The sequence below is a fragment of the Tachypleus tridentatus genome, chromosome 3, assembly GCF_004210375.1.
Source record: "Tachypleus tridentatus isolate NWPU-2018 chromosome 3, ASM421037v1, whole genome shotgun sequence".
In the NCBI taxonomy this organism is placed as follows: Eukaryota; Metazoa; Arthropoda; class Merostomata; order Xiphosura; family Limulidae; genus Tachypleus; species Tachypleus tridentatus.
In genome coordinates this window covers 84,223,062-84,245,343 of record NC_134827.1, presented here as the reverse complement: position 1 = coordinate 84,245,343, position 22,282 = coordinate 84,223,062, and the positions used below count along the sequence as shown (strand labels likewise).

The 22,282-nt window shown below is 31.2% G+C and overlaps 1 protein-coding gene across 7 annotated transcripts in view; it reads left to right on the top strand.

Annotated features, from left to right (window-relative positions):
• The window catches only part of NitFhit (ntrilase and fragile histidine triad fusion protein NitFhit), a 135,001-nt gene that overhangs the window by 97,577 nt on the left and 15,142 nt on the right, over positions 1-22,282 (top strand). For 3 of the 7 annotated variants that reach the window (XM_076495362.1, XM_076495360.1, XM_076495357.1), the window contains exons 1-7: positions 3,363-3,520; positions 6,119-6,264; positions 10,255-10,399; positions 11,424-11,579; positions 14,489-14,695; positions 18,472-18,582; positions 21,449-21,550. In XM_076495362.1, the coding sequence (XP_076351477.1) occupies positions 6,149-6,264; positions 10,255-10,399; positions 11,424-11,579; positions 14,489-14,695; positions 18,472-18,582; positions 21,449-21,550 (837 nt within the window). In that variant the 5' untranslated portion in view covers positions 3,363-3,520; positions 6,119-6,148. Of the gene's footprint in view, positions 1-3,362; positions 3,521-6,118; positions 6,265-10,254; positions 10,400-11,423; positions 11,580-14,488; positions 14,696-18,471; positions 18,583-21,448; positions 21,551-22,282 lie in introns of those variants that run through there. The other 4 variants (XM_076495358.1, XM_076495361.1, XM_076495359.1 and 1 more) reach the window with 4 other exon arrangements.

Sequence of the window (22,282 nt, the reverse complement as noted above, 5' to 3'; positions counted from 1 at the left end):
TGATTGATTATTGCAATAAATTCAAATTTTGATAAAAATAAGGTAAAAAATTAAAAAATCTAACGAAAAGGAAGAGTGGGTAATAGAAAATGAAAGTTAGGATTTAGTTTTATTTTTTATAGCATAGAGCAAGTTCTCCTTTACATATTCATAAGTCTTGAATATGTACAATAACTGTGGGTATGGCATAAAATAAATGTATTTCAACTACTTTTACTAAGAAGCGCGAGCTGACCCTGTGATATAATTCTGTATTTTAGAGCTGGTGATCCGGGTTCGAATCTGTGTGATATCACAAAATGTTACCACACCCCCATATTAAGTGTGTATGCATTATGCTAACGACAGTCAGTTTCCTTAGCACGGGAGGTAAGGTACTACTAACTGGATGTTATTCTTTAGTCAGTAGTTCAAAATTAGGGATGGCAGTAGATGACATAAATTATAATACCGTGTTATTGAATGTTGTGATATCAAAATACGTTAGAATACAAAGGACTGTAAAAGGACTGTTTGACAGATGTTAACAACAAACAATTAAACATTGAAAAAGAGGCAGCATTTGTGTTAACAGATGGTAGTAAAAACAAACTATCAGTGATTACTGACAGTTTACTCAATTATAAAAATGCCCAACTGACAAGCTGTGTTGTGCCAAATGAAGGCATTAAGTCTCATCTTTCAACTTTATAACCTCTTAAAATTACTGCTTAGCCACTCGGGAACAGTTGATTAGATTTAAACGTATAAAACACCTGAAGATGAAAAATATTGCTCTCAGTAACTAGGAATGAATATTGCAGTAGTTATTATTTATGAAACAATTTTACTATTTGTTCAACATAATGTAATTGTATAGTGTAATGATTATTGTGGTTAATCGTAACAAATTCCAACTGGCACAGAACAAAGCAGAGTAGTTACCATAATGAACGAAGGTTCCATAATTTGCTTTGTGTTTCAACCAAAAAGTAAGAAACTGCACTTCATTCTTTGAAGATGTGTATGCATTATAAAAGTGGTGAGCAACTCCCACGATTCATTGTGTTCAAGAGTTGACAGCGTATCTTTTCACTAATCCATAACTTTAAAATCTGTGTTGGCTAGCCAAAAAACAGTCATGTATCTTTGCGCGAATTCCAACAGAGAAACTTTGTAAGTCACATTTTTAATAGTTTAACTGAGGTGTTTGTTGTTAGAGGGAGCAACTCATGACACCATCTAGAAATTTCATGAAAGTCAACAATTCGGAAGTTTCATGTTGTGATAAAAAATAAGTAATGACGTAAAAAGTACCATGTGAATTAATGAAATATTCACTGTATTAATGACTGAATTAAAGATATGTTAAATTAAATGCGAATTAGTGGACTAGACTATGAGAGTTAGTGCATATATTTATCAGTAAATTAGTCAGTCAACGAAATTGTTATTGATTAACAAGCAAGTAAATTCTACAAGTAAATTTATTTATTACTTATATATGTGATATGCAGGTGTATTACATGCTTTTATTAATATGGAAAATTTTCAACTACTTTTCTTTATGAAGTTTTGGCATAAACTTCATACGAAACTATTGGATTTTATTTTGTTCTATTGCTTTCTCTTTATTCGGGCCTGGCATGGCCAAGCGCGTAAGGCGTGCGACTCGTAATTCGCGGGTTCGCGCCCGCGTCGCGCCAAACATGCTCGCCCTCCCAGCCGTGGGGGCGTTATAATGTGACGGTCAATCTCATTATTCGTTGGTAAAAGAGTAGCCCAAGAGTTGGCGGTGGGTGGTGATGACTAGCTGCCTTCCCTCTAGTCTTACACTGCTAAATTAGGGACGACTAGCACAGATAGCCCTCGAGTAGCTTTGTGCGAAATTCAAAAAAAAAAAAATCTCTTTATTCTTTGCCCTTCGGGAATGGATAGTCAACCATACTTTATTAGCGTTTAGGAAGAGTTAATAACTACAATGTCTTTTTTTCTGGACAGATGGATAATGTTCGTGTGTTGCAGTCAACATAAGCTACGAGAAAACAACAAAAAATAATATGGGCTTTTTTCCCAAATCGAAACAACTAGCCATTTTCATTTCTACTTGCAGCTTGAACGAGATCAGTTAGCCAGAAATTCACCTCAAGAAACAATAAGCTGGCTATCTATTCAGTTATCCTGTATTAATAAAGTACATTTTTTCGCACAAATACATACACTGCAGTTTATTTTGGTTTGATTTTATTGGAGATTTCTTTTAAACCGATCCAGTATTTTTTTTTTTTTTTTTATGCAATTGAACTCGTATTTCCTGTTCGATTCTGCTCTTAAAGTAAACCTGTCTAATATATTTCCCTAAATGAGTTTTAACTGAAAGCACCATTAGGTGTAAATTAGTTTCAGAGATTCTACTGAAACGTCATTTGTGAAGCTATGTTGACCCAGAGAATGTAGTCTGAAGAAAAAGTTATAAAAGAAATAAATTGCTTTGTTATCTTTACGTGGATTGGCCTTGGTATCATTTTAAACAAATATTTGAAAATAACCTGCTGAACGATAGAACATGTTGCAACTAAATAAACTAAATTATAGCATTTCATGTAGACAACAGCGAACCACCCTTTATTTTTATTCTTTTCCAGGAAAACACTGATCCCCTTTTAAAAACTGGTAAAATGCTGGTCCTCTCTACTTTTCAAATCTTAAACTTATGTTCTTATAAATTTCGTTAATAGTTTTGTTAAAACCATATGATACTTTAAAGTTAAATATATTTATATTTGCATTGCAGATTCGTAATCCAAGAGCCGCAGGTACGAATCCCCGTCACACCAAACATGCTCGTCTTTTCAGCCGTGGGGGCGTTATATTGTGACGGTCAATCCCACTATTCGTTGGGAAAAGAGTAGTCCAAGAGTTGGTGGTGGTTGGTGATGACTAGCTGCCTTCCCTCTAGTCTTACACTGCTAAATTAGGGACGACTAACGCAGACAGCCCTCGAGTAGCTTCGGACGAAATTTAAAAAAAAAAAAAGAAGCAAACTTCAAGTAAAAAATATATAATTAATATCTGTGTATAAATCTTCATAAAATCAAATTTAAAAGATAAAAATTACAAAATAAATATCGTAAACATCCAAAAGAAAACAGGACTAAAAAGCAGTATTACAAATAACAATAACATATTTTTTGCTCTGTAGCTAACGAAACAATACTGCATTTCTTATTCAACAGCTTGTATTTTCTGACTTTGTTTTTCACTGTTACTTAGGGGTTTATGTATAGTGCCCACCAGAATATTATTACTATCTCTGCAAATTTACTTAATGCAATGACATAAATGAATTTTTCTTTCTTTCTTTTGTATGTATGCGTGTATAAGGGTCGTAGTTTGTCCCAAGTTTTTATGACTTTCAATATCCTGGTGGTAATAAGATAAACTACAGAACCAAACGTAAATTATGTGAAAGTAGACATGAAAGTTACGCATTTTTGCAGAGGTTTTACTTAAAAGATTAAAGAGTGTCATATCAAGTTACGTATGTAGAATATTGTATTATTGTAGCTAGTTTACTTTGAATATTCGTATAAATGAAAATTATATTGTGAGATATGTCAATGTATATTTTGAGTTCTATATGTATTGTATTGTACGTGTCATGCACCGGGTAAGGGACAAAGCGAGTAAAGATTGAATCAGTAAATGGCATAAGAGCATAAAATGGATACAAACTGTTTATTATAATAATTTATGAAATAAGCTGAGGTTTAAATCTTGCACAGATACTATATATCACGCTGATTGATGTAGTACTTAACATGTTTGTTATTGTGTTAAAACAAGTTATTACAAATGCTGTAATTTTTAAAGTTATGCATATTTCATTACTAAATAATAAACATTTATACATTAACACACATGACAAGCTTTGTTTTATGTCCAAGTAATGTGTCCAGTACAATTATTGTTGTCACAGTATAGAAAGTGCAGAGAAAAGACACTAGATTTAGTCACATAAAAACAAAATTAAAATTTAAATGTCATTTTTTTATCTTGCATGGTATTGGTTTTTAAAGAATTGGGGAATATTTCAAAGACTGAAATAAAAGTTTAGGGAAACATGACAAACAAAAGCCAAAGTACTCTTTTGTTCTTCATTTTTTAAAATATGTGTATCAAATTTTACAATCTTGTATGTTTTAGTATCCCCTTCCAGATTTCATTGATATTGGAAAAAATAATTCTAGAAAAGTAATAAACATAAGCTTTGGGATTCCAAAATTATTTACAGATGAAACTACTTTATAATAAAAGTAATTAAAATATTTATCTGGTAATTTGAACATGCATTTTTTGCTTCAATGTTGAGTTGATATATAAGTATGAATAAGTATTAGATAGGGTTCTTCAAGATGTACTATGGAACAAACTATGAGTCAGTCAAGTCTTATAATCTATTTTTGTTTTGTTTTAATATCAACATAGTAAGACAAACTGAAAGACTCATTTAATTGCTAGAAAGATTCAATTCTAGAAGGAAAAAATATACTATATGTTCTGTGTGAATGAAATATTGTAAAAGCTGTAAGTTAAAGTGTTTGTAGGAGAATAACCCTTTTAGTTATAGTAGCCATGCATAACCTTTGAATTGGTAGGTTGTCTTGGATTACTTATGCTCTGTTTTAAGTAAATAATAATATATTAATGTTTCAGTGGAACTTCAGGCATAGTAGATGTAGAAAGTGAAAAGTTTAGTTGACTGAAACTGCATCTTAAAAGAAGATAGGACATCTTGACTCTGTACTGAGGTCTCAGTATGGTAGCTGTAATGTCGTAACTTCTTTCAACAGGCAGTTGAAGTTCATTAAAGTTCTCAGACCTCTAATATATTTCTTTATAATGTACAAAGAGGTACATGTTATTGTTTTGTGAGCATTTTTGTAAATGCTCTAATGTAGAAAAGGAAGAAGGCTGTACGTTTTGTAGTGCATTAATATTATCTGATGTTAGTGAGTTTTGAAGGTTTCATCTTATAATTGTCTTCTTGATATATTTTAATAAACTTAACATTATGTAATGGCATATAATAATGAGACACTACGTATATGCAAATAATAATAACAGCATGATAATTATTCAATATTTTGTATATTCTTTGCAAATATGTAAATTCATATTCAATGGAATTCTTAGTAAAATTATGGTACTTATCTCTTTCTTAATGAATATCTCACCCTATCAATAGTAAGTAATAAAAGTAATCTTTAAATAGGGTTATATTGCCCACAAAGATGTAAAGAAGTGTGCTAATATAACTTGCCTCTTTTTTTTATGCATTTATGATATTTGGTTTTGAAATGGGACATTATACTAGTTTTTTGTTGAATATGCTGATTTGTTTTCAATTTATAAAAATAATTGCAAGATTTTCCATATCATTAAGTGACAAAAATGATACATGTACATTTAGATTTTAAACTATAAGATATATGTAACTCTGCATATTCTATTTTTTTTAGGGCCTGGTATGGCCTCATGTTGGCATGTCAGGCTGTAAATCCCAGCATTCATGACTTATGTCTCATTGCTTCAGAACCATACTTTGCACTTTATAGGTGCATTATAAGAGAAACAATCAAATTGTACTATACAGTTAGTGTAGGCCAATAGCTGGTAGCACATGCTGTTGACTAGTTGCCTTCCTTATCATCTGTTGGAATGACCAACACAGAATATCCCTTGTTTATCTTTGTGAGAATATCCAAAGCAAACAAAAAACATTTTTCTTGAATGTTAATATGAAAGATTTTAGTTATGGTTCATGAATTGAAAAACTTTCTAGTTTGTAAATGTGTAGAATGTTAATGGTTTTTGGTTTGTCTCTGTAATTTAGGTTTTTTTTATTCATTTCTGATTTCTTCTGTTGGTAGTTAAGATTAAAAAATACATTATTATTAAATTAACTATTATGAAATTAAACACATTTTTCCTTTGTAGTCCATTATTAGTTAATTTTGGCTCATCCAGAATGATTTGTACAGTTTGTGGTAAAAAATTAAGGTTATTACTCATGTTCTTGTATGTGTAGATAGGTGTTTGATTGTATGTTTAAATACAAATTTCTTTAATGCTTCAGAATTAACAGTCTACTTGAAGAACAGCCTGAATGTCAAGTTTGATAAAGGTCGTGTTTCTAAAACATCAGAGAGAATTGTGGGCAAGAAAGTTGTATTTAATACATAACTGTAAAGGATCTGTCATCAGAAGATATCTAAGCACAAGGTAATTAAAACAAGAGTAACAAGAAGTATTACATACACCAAAAATGTTAACTATTAAAACAACATGCAATAGTGATAAAGCAGAAATCATTAAGGATGTAAAACAACCCATATCAGGTTTGGAAGATATACCCAACAAAGTGACTATTTTATAAATTACCTTTAATATTTTATGCCCTTTTTATATCATGATTATCAAAATGGTGTTTGTAACATCTACAGGTCTTTGATTAATTTATCTGGAAATAATCATAGTAGAAAATGTTACATGTATTGAAAAATCCAGTCTGTATATTTAAAAGAATAATGTGCATGGGAAGCTTTTTAAAATTCATTAAACCATGCAGAAATGAAATTAGGACTAGAGAAGTGTGGGTGATGTCACCATATGTTCATGTGAAGTTTTTAACTTGTTTAATCAAATCCAGAAAAAATTCACAGGTATATAAAAAAAACAGAAAATTTCATGATAACATGATTATTGTTATAATTAATTTTTGTTCCATTTTTCTTCACACCTAGAATTTACAGAGCTACAATGACTGCTAACTAATGATGTAAAAAGAACATAATATTGTTGAAGTTACAGTGATAAAATAACTTCAATATAACTCATCTCAACCATGATTTATTGTTAAACATGTTTTTTAAAATGTTCCATTTTTTAACATTAGTGTATGTGTGATGCTATCACACATAATTTGTGTTATTAATATGTGGAAATCATGTATTGTCAGTTAATTGATTTAAAATATTTTTTGTTTTATTACTTTGAATATTTATGGTATTTAAATAAAATGGGACTTTTTTCCCAAGCCAAAATTGAGACCTTTTTTCCTGTGTCTTTATTTCCTTTCACCATTTAATCTATACAAAAATTAAATTAGTACCAGGGAAGTACAAACAATCTTACATGTTTATAAGGGAGGGGCAGGTGTGGAAAGTACTATGTAGTGCAAATGGAAAGGTGTTTACAGAATGTGTTAGATTACAGATGCCATGCAAGCTATGCAGTTTTTCAGTAGTGTCATTGCCAAGAAACAGATTCCTTATGATTCTTAAGTTTCTATGTTTCAACACTAAAAATGCACAACCTAACTTGTGATGATAGACTGTACAAAGTATGCCCAGCTTATAATTGTATCGCAGAAAAGTTCCATGCATTGTACATGCCTGAATAGTACGAGGTCTGTTAAAAAAATACGTGGACTGTTTGAATTGCGCGGCTCCAGTTGGTTCCAGGGGAATCCGCTTGGTGTTGCTAGGTTCGCACAGATCAGCTGATTACGACGCCATTTCCTGATTGCAGATATCTTTATTTGTGTATTAGCTACGCGGTTTTAAGTGAAGTGCAATTTTTTTCGTTTGGCGGATTTCAAAATGAATGACCTGAAGGAGCAACGACTTGCTGTGAAATTTTGTGTTAAACTTGGAAAATCTGCGATTGAAACTTTTGCTATGCTTAACACGGCTTACGGTGATGTTGCTATGAAGCGTATGGCATGTTTCAAGTGGCATGAACGTTTTAAGGATGGTCAACAATCCATTGAAGATGATGAGTGTCCTGGACGTCCTTCCACGTCAACTGACGACCCACACATCGACAAAATCAACACACTGGTGTGGGAAAATCGACGTCTGACTGTCAGGGAGCTTGCTGAAGAGTGTGGGATATCAGTTGGATCTTGTTACGAGATTTTGACCGAAAAATTGAAGATGCACCACGTTGCTGTGAAATTTGTGCTTCAGAACTCGTAAGTTTTTGGCCAAACACTTGATCACTGTTCTTCCCCACCCCCCTACTCACCTGACCTTGCTCCTTGCGATTTTTTCTTGTTCCCCAAACTCAAAAGACCCTTGAAAGGAAGATTTGAGACGATTCCCGAGATTAAGGCAAATGCGACGAAGGAGCTGGAGGACATTACAAAAGAAGCGTACCAGGACTGTTTCAACAAGTGGAAACACCGTTGGGATAAGTGTGTGCGTTGGGGAGGAGAGTACTTTTAAGGGGTCCCAGACCTGTAACTTCTAAATAAAGTACATTTTGTTTTATGACGTCAGTCCGCGTACTTTTTGAACAGCCCTCGTACACTTCTTTAGATGAGGGGATGCTGAAATGGAGGGGGAGGCTCATCTATAATCTTCAGAAATCAGACATGGTTAAGAAGGGTTCTATACTTTGTGAATCATGTTTGGGATACATTTGCAACTATAGCCTTTACTGTGATATGGGATGCTCTGTGATTCAGAGTTATGTTGATCATCTTACACCTTTGTAGGTCAGAATTACAAAATTACAAGACTTGCAGAACTATTCAAGTCAACCATGGATTCTCACCATCCTTGAAACTGAAAGGCACCACTCTGAATAAGTGTGGGTTTGCATGTCAACAGAATAATAAAATATATTACATCTCATGTAGATAGATAAGAGGTTAGTAAAGGTGATATCTACTGTGCATGACTCCTCACTTGCTGATAGCAAAGAGAAAGATAAAAGAAGGAAACCCAAAAATGATATTGAAGTGTATTATCCAATACAACAATATGTATCTGTGATCAATGGCAAATTGCTTTCCCTGCAGTAGAGGAACTGCAAAATGGACTAAGAAACTTGTTTTCCATGTGATGAATTTGCCCTTTAAATACTGTATAACAAGAGAAGAAGAATGTGTTATTTAATTTTCTCATGAGGTGAATAAAACTGAACGTTTGAACTGGATAGCACAGCAGAAGAGGTCTCTGTATCCAAGAATAATAACCTGCTGGGACCAGTTGTCATAAAAATGCTGATATCTGATCCACCCACAAGACTGCAGAAAAGTAAAGAGGCATTCATTGGAAAGATATGCAAAAACTGCAGAAAAGTCTAGACCAACTGGGCAATGTCGTGTACCAGTAAACTGGAAAGAGGAGGAAGTCTCACTGGTGTTTTAGAGACTGTAAAATTCCTCTCCATTCATTCATGTGCATTAAAGTATACCATTCCAAGAAAATCTATTGGTCGTAGAAAGCTAAACAAGAAATAAATGACACATGGAAAAAAAACATTTCATAGCTTTATTTTGTTATATTCGTAAGCCTGGAAAATTGTGAAAAAATGCTAGCACAGAGGGTAAAACAACCTTAGCAGGAAAAGTGTTAAGTGAACATCCTACTTAAAGAATGGTAGCACATCCTTTGATTTCACTATGTTTTACTAGAAATGATAATATAGTTATATATGGAATGTTAATTTAGAGGTTTGAAGGTCATACTAAGTTTAGAATTTCATATATTTAATTATTCATATAACTCTATAGTTAGGCATAGCTTCAATAATAATTTTGCAAATATGCTCAGTTTTACTTATGTTTTAGTTTAAACACATTATAAGTGTGAAGTATTCATAAAGTTGGATGTCACATAATTGTGTTTGAAACTTTTCTCAATTTTTATAAAATTGAAATACATTAATTTCTGTAATAAAACCAAATTGTTTAAAATAACAAAATATAATATTCTTTAAGTAAATTTGGTAAATATTTAAAAGTTGTAATAATTTTAAAGTCAGGTACTCATCAGAAATCTAGAAATCAAGACATTTAAAATCTATGATTATGAACAGGTATTATCCACTGATCATTCTAAATTTTCTTGAACATTATCAATAAAGTATTGTTAAGTCTGTTTCGTTCTTTTAAAGAAAAGAAATTTTGTTTGCAAGTGAATAGAGAAAAATGATTTCTTAAACTCATTCTAGGTGTAATAAATGACATAAAATTTCTAAACTCTTAAGAATAGAAAATTTTTAAATTACTTATCTCGTAATATCAGCTTAAACTATTTGAGAGCCTACTATGCACATAAGGTGAAAAATAATAATATATGAAAAGTCCAGTCATCATTCCCTAAATCTGAGTTAAAAGCTTGGTATTATATTTTAAACATACAATAAGCGTAAGATGTCTGTATATGTGTAGTTATGTGCATATTTGTTTGTTTTGAACAGCTTCATCATGACAGCAAAAACAGACATCAGAGATCACTTACGACCCCTAGTGGCAGTATGTCAGATGACTTCCCATGCTGACAAAGAAGCTAATTTTGAAGTTTGCAAATCACTAGTTGCAAGAGCTGGTTCAAGAGGAGCCCAGGTATGTTGTCAGTGGTTATATTAATGATGTTTTTAATGAATAAATTATTCAGTAAAAAAGGTAACTATACTCTGGTCTAATTTTCATTAAGTACAAAGTATCCTACAGCACTTGTGGTGCTTACTTCTTAAAGCAATAGAATGATCTTATAAGTTGTGCTGAAAGTATTATAAAACCCTTAAAAGTTTCTTTTATATCAGAATGTTACACTATTGGTCCAGCTGTATGCCTGGTAGTATCATACTTAAATACAAATCTCTTGTGAATCCAGTTTGAAATATGTGCATTCATACATAACTTCTTATTGTAAATGTCAAAAGCTTCTTTACAAATGTGCCTGTGTTGCAGTAATTAGTTCTTTATGTAGTATAAACAAGTTTGGTTCATTCTTGATGTCGAGAAACCCACTTGAAATTAAAATGTATCTCAGAACAGCTGGTATGGGTATTAACACTTTTATTGTAAGCAGAGAACAATGTTTCGATCTTCCTAGGTCATCTTCAGATTAACAAAGATTATTAATAAAAGTTTTAATACCCATACCAGCCATCCTGAGATGCAAGTTTGGTTCAGCAATCTATGTACCTCCTGGTGAAGCAGTGGTAAGTCTATAGACTTGCAACATAAATTTGATACACTTTTTCAGAACAGCAAATATTACTAATATAGTATGTTGTTGACTGCTATCACTGAGACATTTGGTTTCGAACCATAAACATTAGTTTGCCAAGGTCACAATATCTAATTTTTCTAGTATTTTATAATTCAGTAATTAATATATGATGATTAATTTTGAATGAATGTTTTGAATCAGAACATGCTGTACCAGCTTTTTGTTACACATTTTATAATTTCATCTGTTATATGATCACATCTGAAGTGTAGTTTTAAGCACTGTAAGGATTTCACAGCATTTTCTAACAATACAGTATTCAGAATTAAATGGTTAAAGAAAGTACCCTAAGTGCTTGGTTTAGTTAGTTGTCACATTGCTTGGTCTTACATTCTATTAATGGACGTGCAGATGGTGTTCCTTCCAGAATGTTTTGATCACATTGGTGAGAAGAAAGAACATGCCTTAGAGATGTCTGAGCAAGTTGAAGGGCCTTTAATTCAAAGGTATAAAAACCTTGCTAAAGAATTTAATATCTGGCTTTCTCTTGGAGGTTTTCACCAACGGGTAAGTATTTCAAATTTTGTCTTTTAATGTTGAAAAATTTGGAGAATCTTAAAATTTTTCAATTAAAAACTTTGTTGTTTTTTTTGGTACAAAGAAGAGTGATGCTTTTAGGAGAATCTTTGGAATAAAAACAAAAATAAAAACTGTGGTCTTCATAAAACACTGAAAATATGAAGTGTGTATAAAATAGATTTTTGTATTTTATACAGGATCGTATGAAAATGTTTTCTAAAATTACCTTCATTTAAGTTTCTAATTACATTTTTAGATGTCACAGAATGCTTTACATCACAAACAAGTGTAATTTAAAAGCACTAAAAATAATAATTACAAATTATTTGTATGGAGAGATTTTGAGAATTATGTCTGACTGCAAACAGTTGTCCAAATCTCTGTATAATATTGCTGTAACATGGTGAGAAAATAACATTGTTATAGTAACAGTGTTGTATGAAACATTTCAAATGTTTGATCTATATTATTGGTTGTCTTCTGTCATCTCCTAAAGTTAGAAAATGGAAGATGGTCAGCCTTGAAAAAGCTCAACTTTTATCTGTTTATAAGGATTCCTATCAACCACAGAATGATAAGAAATTGTTTTTGGTTTGTAGATAAGATGTATGTATGGATATATAAACAAAACCTTACATTTAAGTGCACTATTCAAGTAAATTACTTGTATTTCTTTATTCTGACATTTTATCATGACACTGTTAATAAGCCATGTGGCTGGTCCTTCCATACTGGTCTAACTAAACACTGTATGTTTTCACAAGCTGATGTTGCATCACAAGTTGTCATATACTTTTCTTGTACTTCTATTTTTCACATCACTTTTCTTGCTCTACAGTTTGGACTTGTGTGTGTGTGACTGGATTTTATTATTCATTAAGCCTAGTTTCTCAGTTTGGTTTGTAAGTTGTAGATACTTTTCTTTTACCATCTTGTGGGTGTAATCCTTATGTCAAAAGTTTTATACCTCTTACTTCACTGGATACCTTTCTTGTGATTTCATAGTTATTATATATGTCTATTGTTGGCTTTGCTTTCATAAAGCATCTTGATATTTCTACCATGTGCCTTTGAAACACTCTCTTGACATTTTTACGAGATAATATTTGTGTGTCATCTAGACATTTTTACCAGGTAGTATTGAAATATCAACTTCACATTTTCACCAGGTAGTATTGATGTATCATCTTGATATTTTTACCAGGTAGTATTGGTCTATCATCTTGCCATTCTTACCAAGTTGTATTGAAATATCATCTTGACATTTTTAGTATGAAATATTGAAATATCAACTTGTCATTTTTACCAGGAAGTATTGTCTGTCATCTTGACAATTTTATCAGGTTGTATTGAAATATCTTCACGTTTTCACCAGATAGTATTGGTGTATCATCTTGACATTTTAATAGGTAATATTGAAATATCAACTTCACATTTTCACCAGGTAGTATTGATGTATCATCTTGACATTTTTACCAGGTAGTATTGGTCTATCATCTTGCCATTCTTACCAGGTAGTATTGAAATATCAACTTCACATTTTTACCAGATGGTATTGGTGTATCATCTTGACATTTTTAGAAGGTAGTATTGAAATATCTTGACATTTTCACCAGGTAGTATTGGTGTATCATCTTGATATTTTTACCAGATAGTATTGGTATATCATCTTGACATTTTTACCATATATTATTGGTGTATCATCTTGACATTTTTATCAGGTAGTATTGGTGTATGATGTTGACATTTTTATCAGGTAGTATTGGTGTATGATGTTGACATTTATATCAGGTAGTATTGATGTATGATGTTGACATTTTTAACAGGCAGTATTGAAACAGTATCTTGACATTTTCACCAGTCAGTATTGCAATGTTATCTTTACATTTTTACCAGGTAATATTAAAATATCAACTTTAGGTTTTAACACATAGTATTCAAATATCATCTTGACATTTTTACCATGTTGTATTGAAATATCATCTTAACATTTCTACCATACAGTATTAAAATATCATCTTAACATTTCTACCATACAGTATTAAAATATCATCTTTACATTTTTTACCAGGTAGTGTTGAAATATCATCTTCACATTTTTACCAGGTTGTATTGGTGTATCTTGTTGACACATTTCACAGGTAGAATTGGTGTATTATCTTGACATTTTTACCAGGTAGTATTGGTGTATCATCTTGACATTTTTACCAGATTGTATTGGTGTATCATCTTGACATTTTTACCAGATTGTATTGGTGTATCATCTTGACATTGTTACCAGATAGTATTGGTGTATCATCTTGACATTTTTACCAGGTAGTATTGGTGTATCAACTTGACATTTTTTACCAGGTAGTATTGGTGTATCATCTTGACATTAGTGTTAGTGGAGATATGAGAATATACCAGTAGACTAATAGACCTATAAAAATGGCATTTATATAATTTTGTGAAAAGTACATTTTATTGTCATCTTTTTCTTTATCTTTTTCCATTTGAATTGATTTTTTCTGTTGAGATAATGTATTTTGTGTTTAAGTCTATTTAGAAGTGTTCTTTCATAAGATTTTATAATACCCTTAAAAGAGATTATTTTTCTCTTATGTTCTCCTTTAGAGAATATGTATACATTTAATTCTTTAAACCTGTGATTTTGTGCTTGTTTTGCAGGATTTATTTTCGTGATTTCCTAATAATTTACACTATACCTCATAAAATTTCCATTTATGTTTTAATTTTGTGGATAATGACATAACTTGGATAGTTTTGAGCAAAAGAGATATAAATTTTATGTCACCATCTTGTTGGTAAATCACATATACATTTTTATATCATTTATTTGTGATGCATTCAGGATATTTCATTATTTGTAATAATATTCTACTCTTTATATGCAGGGACCAGAATCAGATCTCAAAAGAGTACAAAATGCACATATTATCATTAGCAATGATGGTAAAATTGTGGAGATTTACCACAAGACACATCTTTTCAGTGTCCATTTACCAGGCATTATTTCTATTCGAGAATCTGACTATACAATACCTGGAGAAAAATTGGTTCCTCCTGTTGATTCACCTATAGGAAAAATAGGCTTAGGAATTGTATCCTTTCTCTTCTACTGATTTGCTGCATACACATATATAAAGTTTATAATAACATTTTTTTCTTTTCTGTTTAAAATTTTGTAAAATAGTTTGTGAAATCTCTTACCAGCCTGTAAATGTTTTACAAATATTTATTTTTTGGAACTCAAATTTTATATTTTTGAAAGTGAAAATTAATGCTTATCTGTTCATAGCGATAATTATGATGGGCCTAAAAATATAAGGTGAAGTTTATTTTCTGTGCATGTAGTTGTTTTATTTGTTTAAGTGCTTGGAAAGTGCCTTTATATAGTAATAATTGTAAGACATGAGATGATTTTCACTATAAAAAGTAGCAAAGCCTAAGAAGACCATCATTGTTTTTACATCTTTGAAGAAATTGCAGACATTTAATGGTGACTCTCTAGAAACCATAGCACAATACATCTGTTTTGTTATATACACACATACACAGTGTATACTAGTAATTTTCAATCCTTTTGAATTCATTGCCACAAACAAAGTAACTGACATATTAAGTGCATTTATTACTGATGTGTACAAACATTGTTGTTCATCAGTATACAGACAAGGTGAAACATTAAGTTAATTTTTAACTAACATGTAAACATATTGCTCGCCATGTTCATCAGCAAATGATGTAACTTGTTAAGTGGATTTGGTATGGACATGTATTATATTTTTATCCATTTAATCCTATCACCACAAGTATCCTTTACTGTACATGATGCAAGGTTTTAGCATCTTACATTCGAAATTTCATTAAAATACTTTATTATATAATACAAATAAGTATAGCATAAAATCTTAACTAATAGCTAATATTTTAACAGTACATACATTTAAAGTTCTTAATTCTATAAGACAATATTGAACAAAATCTTGAATTTTCCCTAGTGTATAACGTGACTTATTTTCTTTACGTATCTTCTCATCACCCCTCCAATATCTGTGAAATTAAACATTAATTACTCACAATAACATCATTATTCCTCAGACACAACATAATTTGTATTGCCTTCATTTATTTTTATTTTTTTTTACAGAGCTATAAAATAGAAAATCACATCACTTCTTTCACTTCCTCTCTACCAGAATTTGTTAATAGTTCTCTCTTACCAATAGTTATATACAACCTATAACCAATAGAAAGCCAAGGTTTTCATCCATTAAATAAAGTATTGTACAGCATTGTTTTCTTAATAGATAAGCATCAATTTCATTTATAATTCATGATTCATTCTCTGGGAAAGTTAACAGCTAGTTTTGGATGAAATTGTAATGGCTCTTGTTGCATAGCTAGAAAAATTTTGAAAGTTTGGGAAAATTGTCTGTTTCTTGCATGTCATTAGTCTATGTTCTTTGGTACTTATCAGTTAGTTCAGTAAATGTCACTTGCTGGAACAGCATTTAAGTCTTAGAATTAACACTTCTAAATTCAGGGGTTCAGTTCCCCTTAGTGGACATAGCACATAATACATGTTGGCTTTGCTATAAGAAAAACACACAGAGACATTTAATTAAATAAAAATTATTTAGTGTATTACTACCATTAGTCATCAGCAAAAAAAAAAAAGATTAGGTAAGTCCTTTATTTCTTGTTTTGCCTTTTTATTCTTTATTATTAGAAAAGTAACTAGAATGTAAAAATAAAATTCTTTTTAGGATAGTTAAGATTAGTTAGGTAAAATAAATAATAATATACGAAAAATATTTCATGAAGAATGCACATGAATAGCTCATAGTAACTCATGGATAATGTAATTAAATAACATAATATGAGCTGCATCTTCCATGAGTGATTTACAACTTTTGATGGTACAGACAGAAGTTAGACACAGTTCAAAGAGCAGTAATACAATAAAATGTAATTATAAACATATGTTTACCATTATGAGTTTAAAACTACTTAAGTGAATGTAGTTTCATGCTACATTTGAAGTCATTCTAGAAAAATAAAATTTAGATTTATTACAATTTCTGGATGGGGGTTACAATGTCAATGAAATTGACCAACCATGTATATAGTTACACTAAAGAAAATAACAGATAACATGTAAAGTTTTACTGAAAACAAACATAGGAAATGTATTTAGATATCACAGAAATGCAATTTGACATTTTTAGGATAAAGAAAAGTAATTTTAATCTTAACATAAAAATCATGTTGCACATGGACTGTTTAAAACATATACTTGTTATATTCGTTGACAAATCTTTAGTTTAATAAAAATACTTCACTAAAAATATTATTTTTTGTATGGTAAAGACTTGTAATGTTAACTGAAAGACTGACAAATTTTGAGAAGGTATACACACTATATTGAAAGTTTGAAACATTAAATCTCTAAAGACTGTAAATTACTACGAATAAGTTGTGTTAGTCAAGTTGACTGAGCCCATCTCAAGAGAGTTAACTGTTGTTAACATAAGTAGATTAGAGTATCAAAATGACTTGATAATATGGCTTAAATGCCATTAAAATTAGCAGTAAGTCATTTACAGTACTTCCACACTTTTTCTTATATATTTGTGGTTTTGTATAATTTTACATGTAAAGGTTTTATTTTTTTTCACATATAAATAAGCCAACAAGTGTGAATTTTGTGCAACATGGTTAATAATTAAAATATTCTTTCATTAAAGCAATGCACCCAAAATTATGTTTTTACAAATAGCCTAATTATGAAGTTAGATAGGTCTTATAAAAATCTTATCTGTGACATCCGATTGTAGTTAAATTGGATATTTTACAATATAAACATCTGTTGTAATTTAAGTACTTTTAAAATTTAATTAAAATATTTTGTGAATTGGAAAAGAGCTTAGGAAAACAGTTAGGTTATACATATTTTGATCACCTTCAGGAGAACCTAAAAGGTCATACCATTCCACATATACACACAACTACAGCTACACTATGTCAGATATACATGGACAAAGTGTAGCTGTAGTTGTGTGTATATGTGGACTACTTTCAGTGCAAATTAGAACTACAAAAATAATTTACATTTCTACTTATTTAACTTAAGTTCTCATGATGCTAAAATATACTGTTATTGACTCTGTGAGAAACAAACTTTTATAATGACATGAGCTGTTCTCTCCAAATGCTCATTCATAGCTAATGCAATATGAATACAGAGATGTGGATAGTGGTTTGAAAATAAGTTGATATGGTGAAATGTTAAAACAGAATGTAAGATAAGAATTTATTTGTAATGTTGTTTTGCTTCATTGTTTGATACCTTCTTTGAACAATTTTATATTTAGCTTTCCTCTCAAATAACTCAAACTTTCAAGGTCGTGTTTAAAAGAAACACCTCAGTTTGTTCAGTGTTGTACTGTTGCTTAAATCTTATATTAAGGCTTAAAAATATTGTGGAAGGATTCTTTATGTTGTCATGAAACTTTAGGAATTTTTGTGTAATTTTCATTATCAGAAATCATTAATAAAGAAGAAAGTACCTTGTTAGATGTAACAATAACTAACTTGCACATCGAACACTGTACCTGTAGTGCCCTTTTTATACATCAAAAATTTGGCATTAAAATTTTACACTGTCTCTGAGCTACACCAATAAAGTTCCAAAATGCTCAATTTTTTTTAATGAAAATGTTTCATGTTTAAAAAAATGATGTGAACCAAAAATAATTTTTGATTAAAAATCTAATGTATTTGTATGTGTGTGTAATAGAGTATTTATTTCTAAAAGAAGAACAACTCAAAAGTATCAGTTTTATTACATTTATTCTTAACATGAAAATTTTAGTGCTATGATCTACGTTTCCCAGAATTTTCGCTATCCCTGGCTAAATCAGGAGCAGAAATCTTGACATATCCATCCGCATTTACTCAGACTACAGGTCTAGCACACTGGGAAGTAAGTGATGCTTATGACAACACATATCTAGGGTTTTTATGAAAAATGTATTTATTTAACTTTTATGTGCAACAAAAAATTAGTTCTTGGTTATTAGGAATGAAATGTGTAAAAATGGTTGAGGACCTGTAAAACATTTATGTTTGTCTTCAGTAGTAAATTAACACACAATCAAAAGTACAGTGATATTTAGTCTACAAAAACACCTCAAGAAGACAAACCAAGGTACAGCTAAAACATGGAATATGTTTTCTATGATGTCATTGTACTTTGAAGTCATTTATTATTGAACTACAGTATTATCATAATGTGCTTGCACACACAAAGATATATATATATATATGTTTCTTATTAATATTTCTCTAACACATTTTCAAACAGTACTTTACTACAATTTTTACATTTTTATTATAAAATTGTTCTTGATATTCTTAAACCTAGAGATTCACTAGTATGTTTCTGTTACACATTTTTAAACATTGATACCATGGTGGTTAAGTGATTAAAACATTTTTTTTTCCCTTCTGGTTTCCAACTTTCTAAGCAGGTGGATATGTCTATAATTGTAGAACTGTGAAAATTTGAAAATGGATTTTGTATAAGTTTTAACTAACTTGTTATGCAAATATTTAGTGTATATTGCTGTGTCATTTAAGGGGTAATATATGAGGGCTGTTCATAAAATATGCAGACTGTTTGAATTGCGTGGCTCCAATTGTTTCCAGGGGAATCAGCTTGGTGTTGCTAGGTTTGCACAGATCAGCTGATTACGACACCATTTCCTGATTGCAGGTATCTTCATTTGTGTATTAGCTACGCAGTTTTAAGTGAAGTGCGATTTTTTCGTTTGGCGGATTTCAGAATGAATGATCTGAAGGAGCAACGACTTGCTGTGAAATTTTGTGTTCAACTTGGAAAATCTGCTACTGAAACTTTTGCTATGTTTAACACGGCTTACGGTGATGTTGCTATGAAGCGTATGGCATGTTTCAAGTGGCATGAACGTTTTAAGGATGGTCGACAGTCCATTGAAGATGATGAGCATGCTGGACGCCCTTCCACGTCGAGAAAATCAACACCCTGGTGTGGGTAAATCGACGTCTGACTGTCAGGGAGCTTGCTGAAGAGTGTGGGATATCAGTTGGATCTTGTTACGAGATTTTGACCGAAAAATTGAAGATGCACCATGTTGCTGTGAAATTCAGCCCTCAGAACTCGTGAGTTTTTGGCCAAACACTCGATCACTGTTCTTCCCAACCCCCCCTACTCACCTGACCTTGCTCCTTGCAATTTTTTCTTGTTCTCCAAACTCAAAAAACCCTTGAAAGGAAAAAGATTTGAGACAATTCCCGAGATTAAGGCAAATGCGACGAAGGAGCTGGAGGACATTACAAAAGAAGCGTACCAGGACTGTTTCAACAAGTGGAAACACCGTTGGGATAAGTGTGTGCATTGGGGAGGAGAGTACTTTGAAGGGGTCCCAGACCTGTAACTTCTAAATAAAGTACATTTTGTTTTATGACATCAGTACACATATTTTTTTAACAGACCTCGTATAAAGCAATTGTACTTAAGAGAGATTCTTACCTGCACTTTATGTGAAAGTTTTATGTCTATTATATTAATGGGTAAGTCTACAGACTTACAATGCTAAAATCAGGAGTTCGAATTCCCTCGGTGGGCTCAGCAGATAGTCCCATGGGACTTTGCTATAAGAAAAACACACACACACATTATATTAATGCCTTTTCTTACAGGTGTAAGAAAAAGTTACATCACAGTTTCCAGTTTTACTTGTGATCTATTTGTGAAAACATGCTCAAATGATGTTGAGTAATTATATTTTTTGTTATTATAAAAATTTTGTGGCATTCATAGGTATATTGTAATTCTTCAGTAGTTTTTGAGAGATGTGGTATTTGTTCAATACCTCTTTCTACTGGTGTGTTGTATTACTTGTGTTAGAGCTGTGTTATATGTTTTGCAAACATTTGTATTTGAATGCTGAATGAGATAAGAATGACAAATAAATGGTTAAATTTATTAAATAATCTATTATTATTTTACATATTACCACTTTCTTATCATGTCCCTTTGACTTCAAAGTTTTATTGTATGTGATTGGTACTTGTAGCTTATACTACCAAATTTATTGTGTGCAACTAAACAAAATATGACAAGCTTTTAACAAAATATCCAAGTCTGTTGAACACAAAAAATAGGATAAGTTATAAAAGTGTTTGTTCTCAAACTACATTTGTGAATTGGCAGTGCCAGTCTGACATAGAATCTGACAAGTTAAAAGTACAAGGTGACATTCATATGAAAATTAAAAATACTTTTGTCCATTGTATAGTTTGCATGTTGTACTTGCATAACCCCTAGAACCTCCAAAAGGATATGTACAGTTTTTTTCACTATCCATGTATTATTAGATCTGGTATTTACCCTTGTATGCTACAAACTGTTACTAAATCAGCAGTGTGGGATAAAAGTAATAGTTGATAACTTTGTTGTCAAATAGATAATACCATATTGAATGGCACGCTGTAAAGTATTACAGCTTATACACTTTGACTACTGCCTGTGTACATAAACAGAACATTGGAAACACTTACCAGTCATGAGGATTTTTGGCTATCTCTTGGATATTCATTAACCATGCAAGTGTTTTCTTTATGAATTTACTTGCTAGAGAATAGAAAAGGTGAAAAACTTATTACTGTTGTAAATAAACACCTTCATTTCTGTCATAGTATTTTTCAGAATAAGTCATTATGTTTCTTACTATATATTATTTTAATCTTATATTCTACTAGATTTTGATTTTAATGCTAAACAAACCTGTCTTTTGTAACTTTTACAGTCTTTACTTCGATCTCGAGCCATAGAAACACAGTGTTATGTCATTGCAGCTGCACAAACAGGAAAGCATAATCCTAAACGTTCATCATATGGTCATGCAATGGTCAGTATTTGTGTCATTTACCTACAGAGGTAAAGTAAGGGGAAATGTGTTTTAAATGTATTCTCATAATACTTTATTATTCATATATTGTTTGTTAAATCTTAATTGGTATACAATTTGTAGAAGTCTTGTGAATATTTTATTAATGGTACAGGTACACACTAAATGAAAAGGAAAAAAAAATGTTTCAAAAAGTAAATGTTTGACAGTAGGAAAGATCTTTCTTTTTTCACTGAAAAATACAGAGTGTCCATATATTACTGAACAAACTTATTAATTGAATAAAATGAGAACTAATGAAGATCAACAATTTTAGTTTGTGAATTAATAGGGGATAAAACCTCAGACTTGTCCATGGCCTGTAGCTCTATTAGTACACCTTGAAACATGCACCATTCTTAGCTGGAAGATGTTCAGATGTACCAGCCACAATTGAATCAATTATTCAGGCCCACAGTATTGTCATATACAGTAAGTAATTTTGCTTTATATACAATCTCCTTCACATATATGCCATGACCTACAACAATTTATGTGGTATTGTTGCTGTGCTATTCAGTTAGTGCCCTTCAGTGGCACAGCAGTATATGTGTGTACTTACAACTACAAAAACTGAGTTTTGATACCAGTGGTGGGCAGAGCACAGATAGCCCTTTTGTGTAGCTTTTTGCTCAGTTACAAACAACAAAGACCATTTTTAATTGACACAGAGGTTCAATAATAGATGGTCAC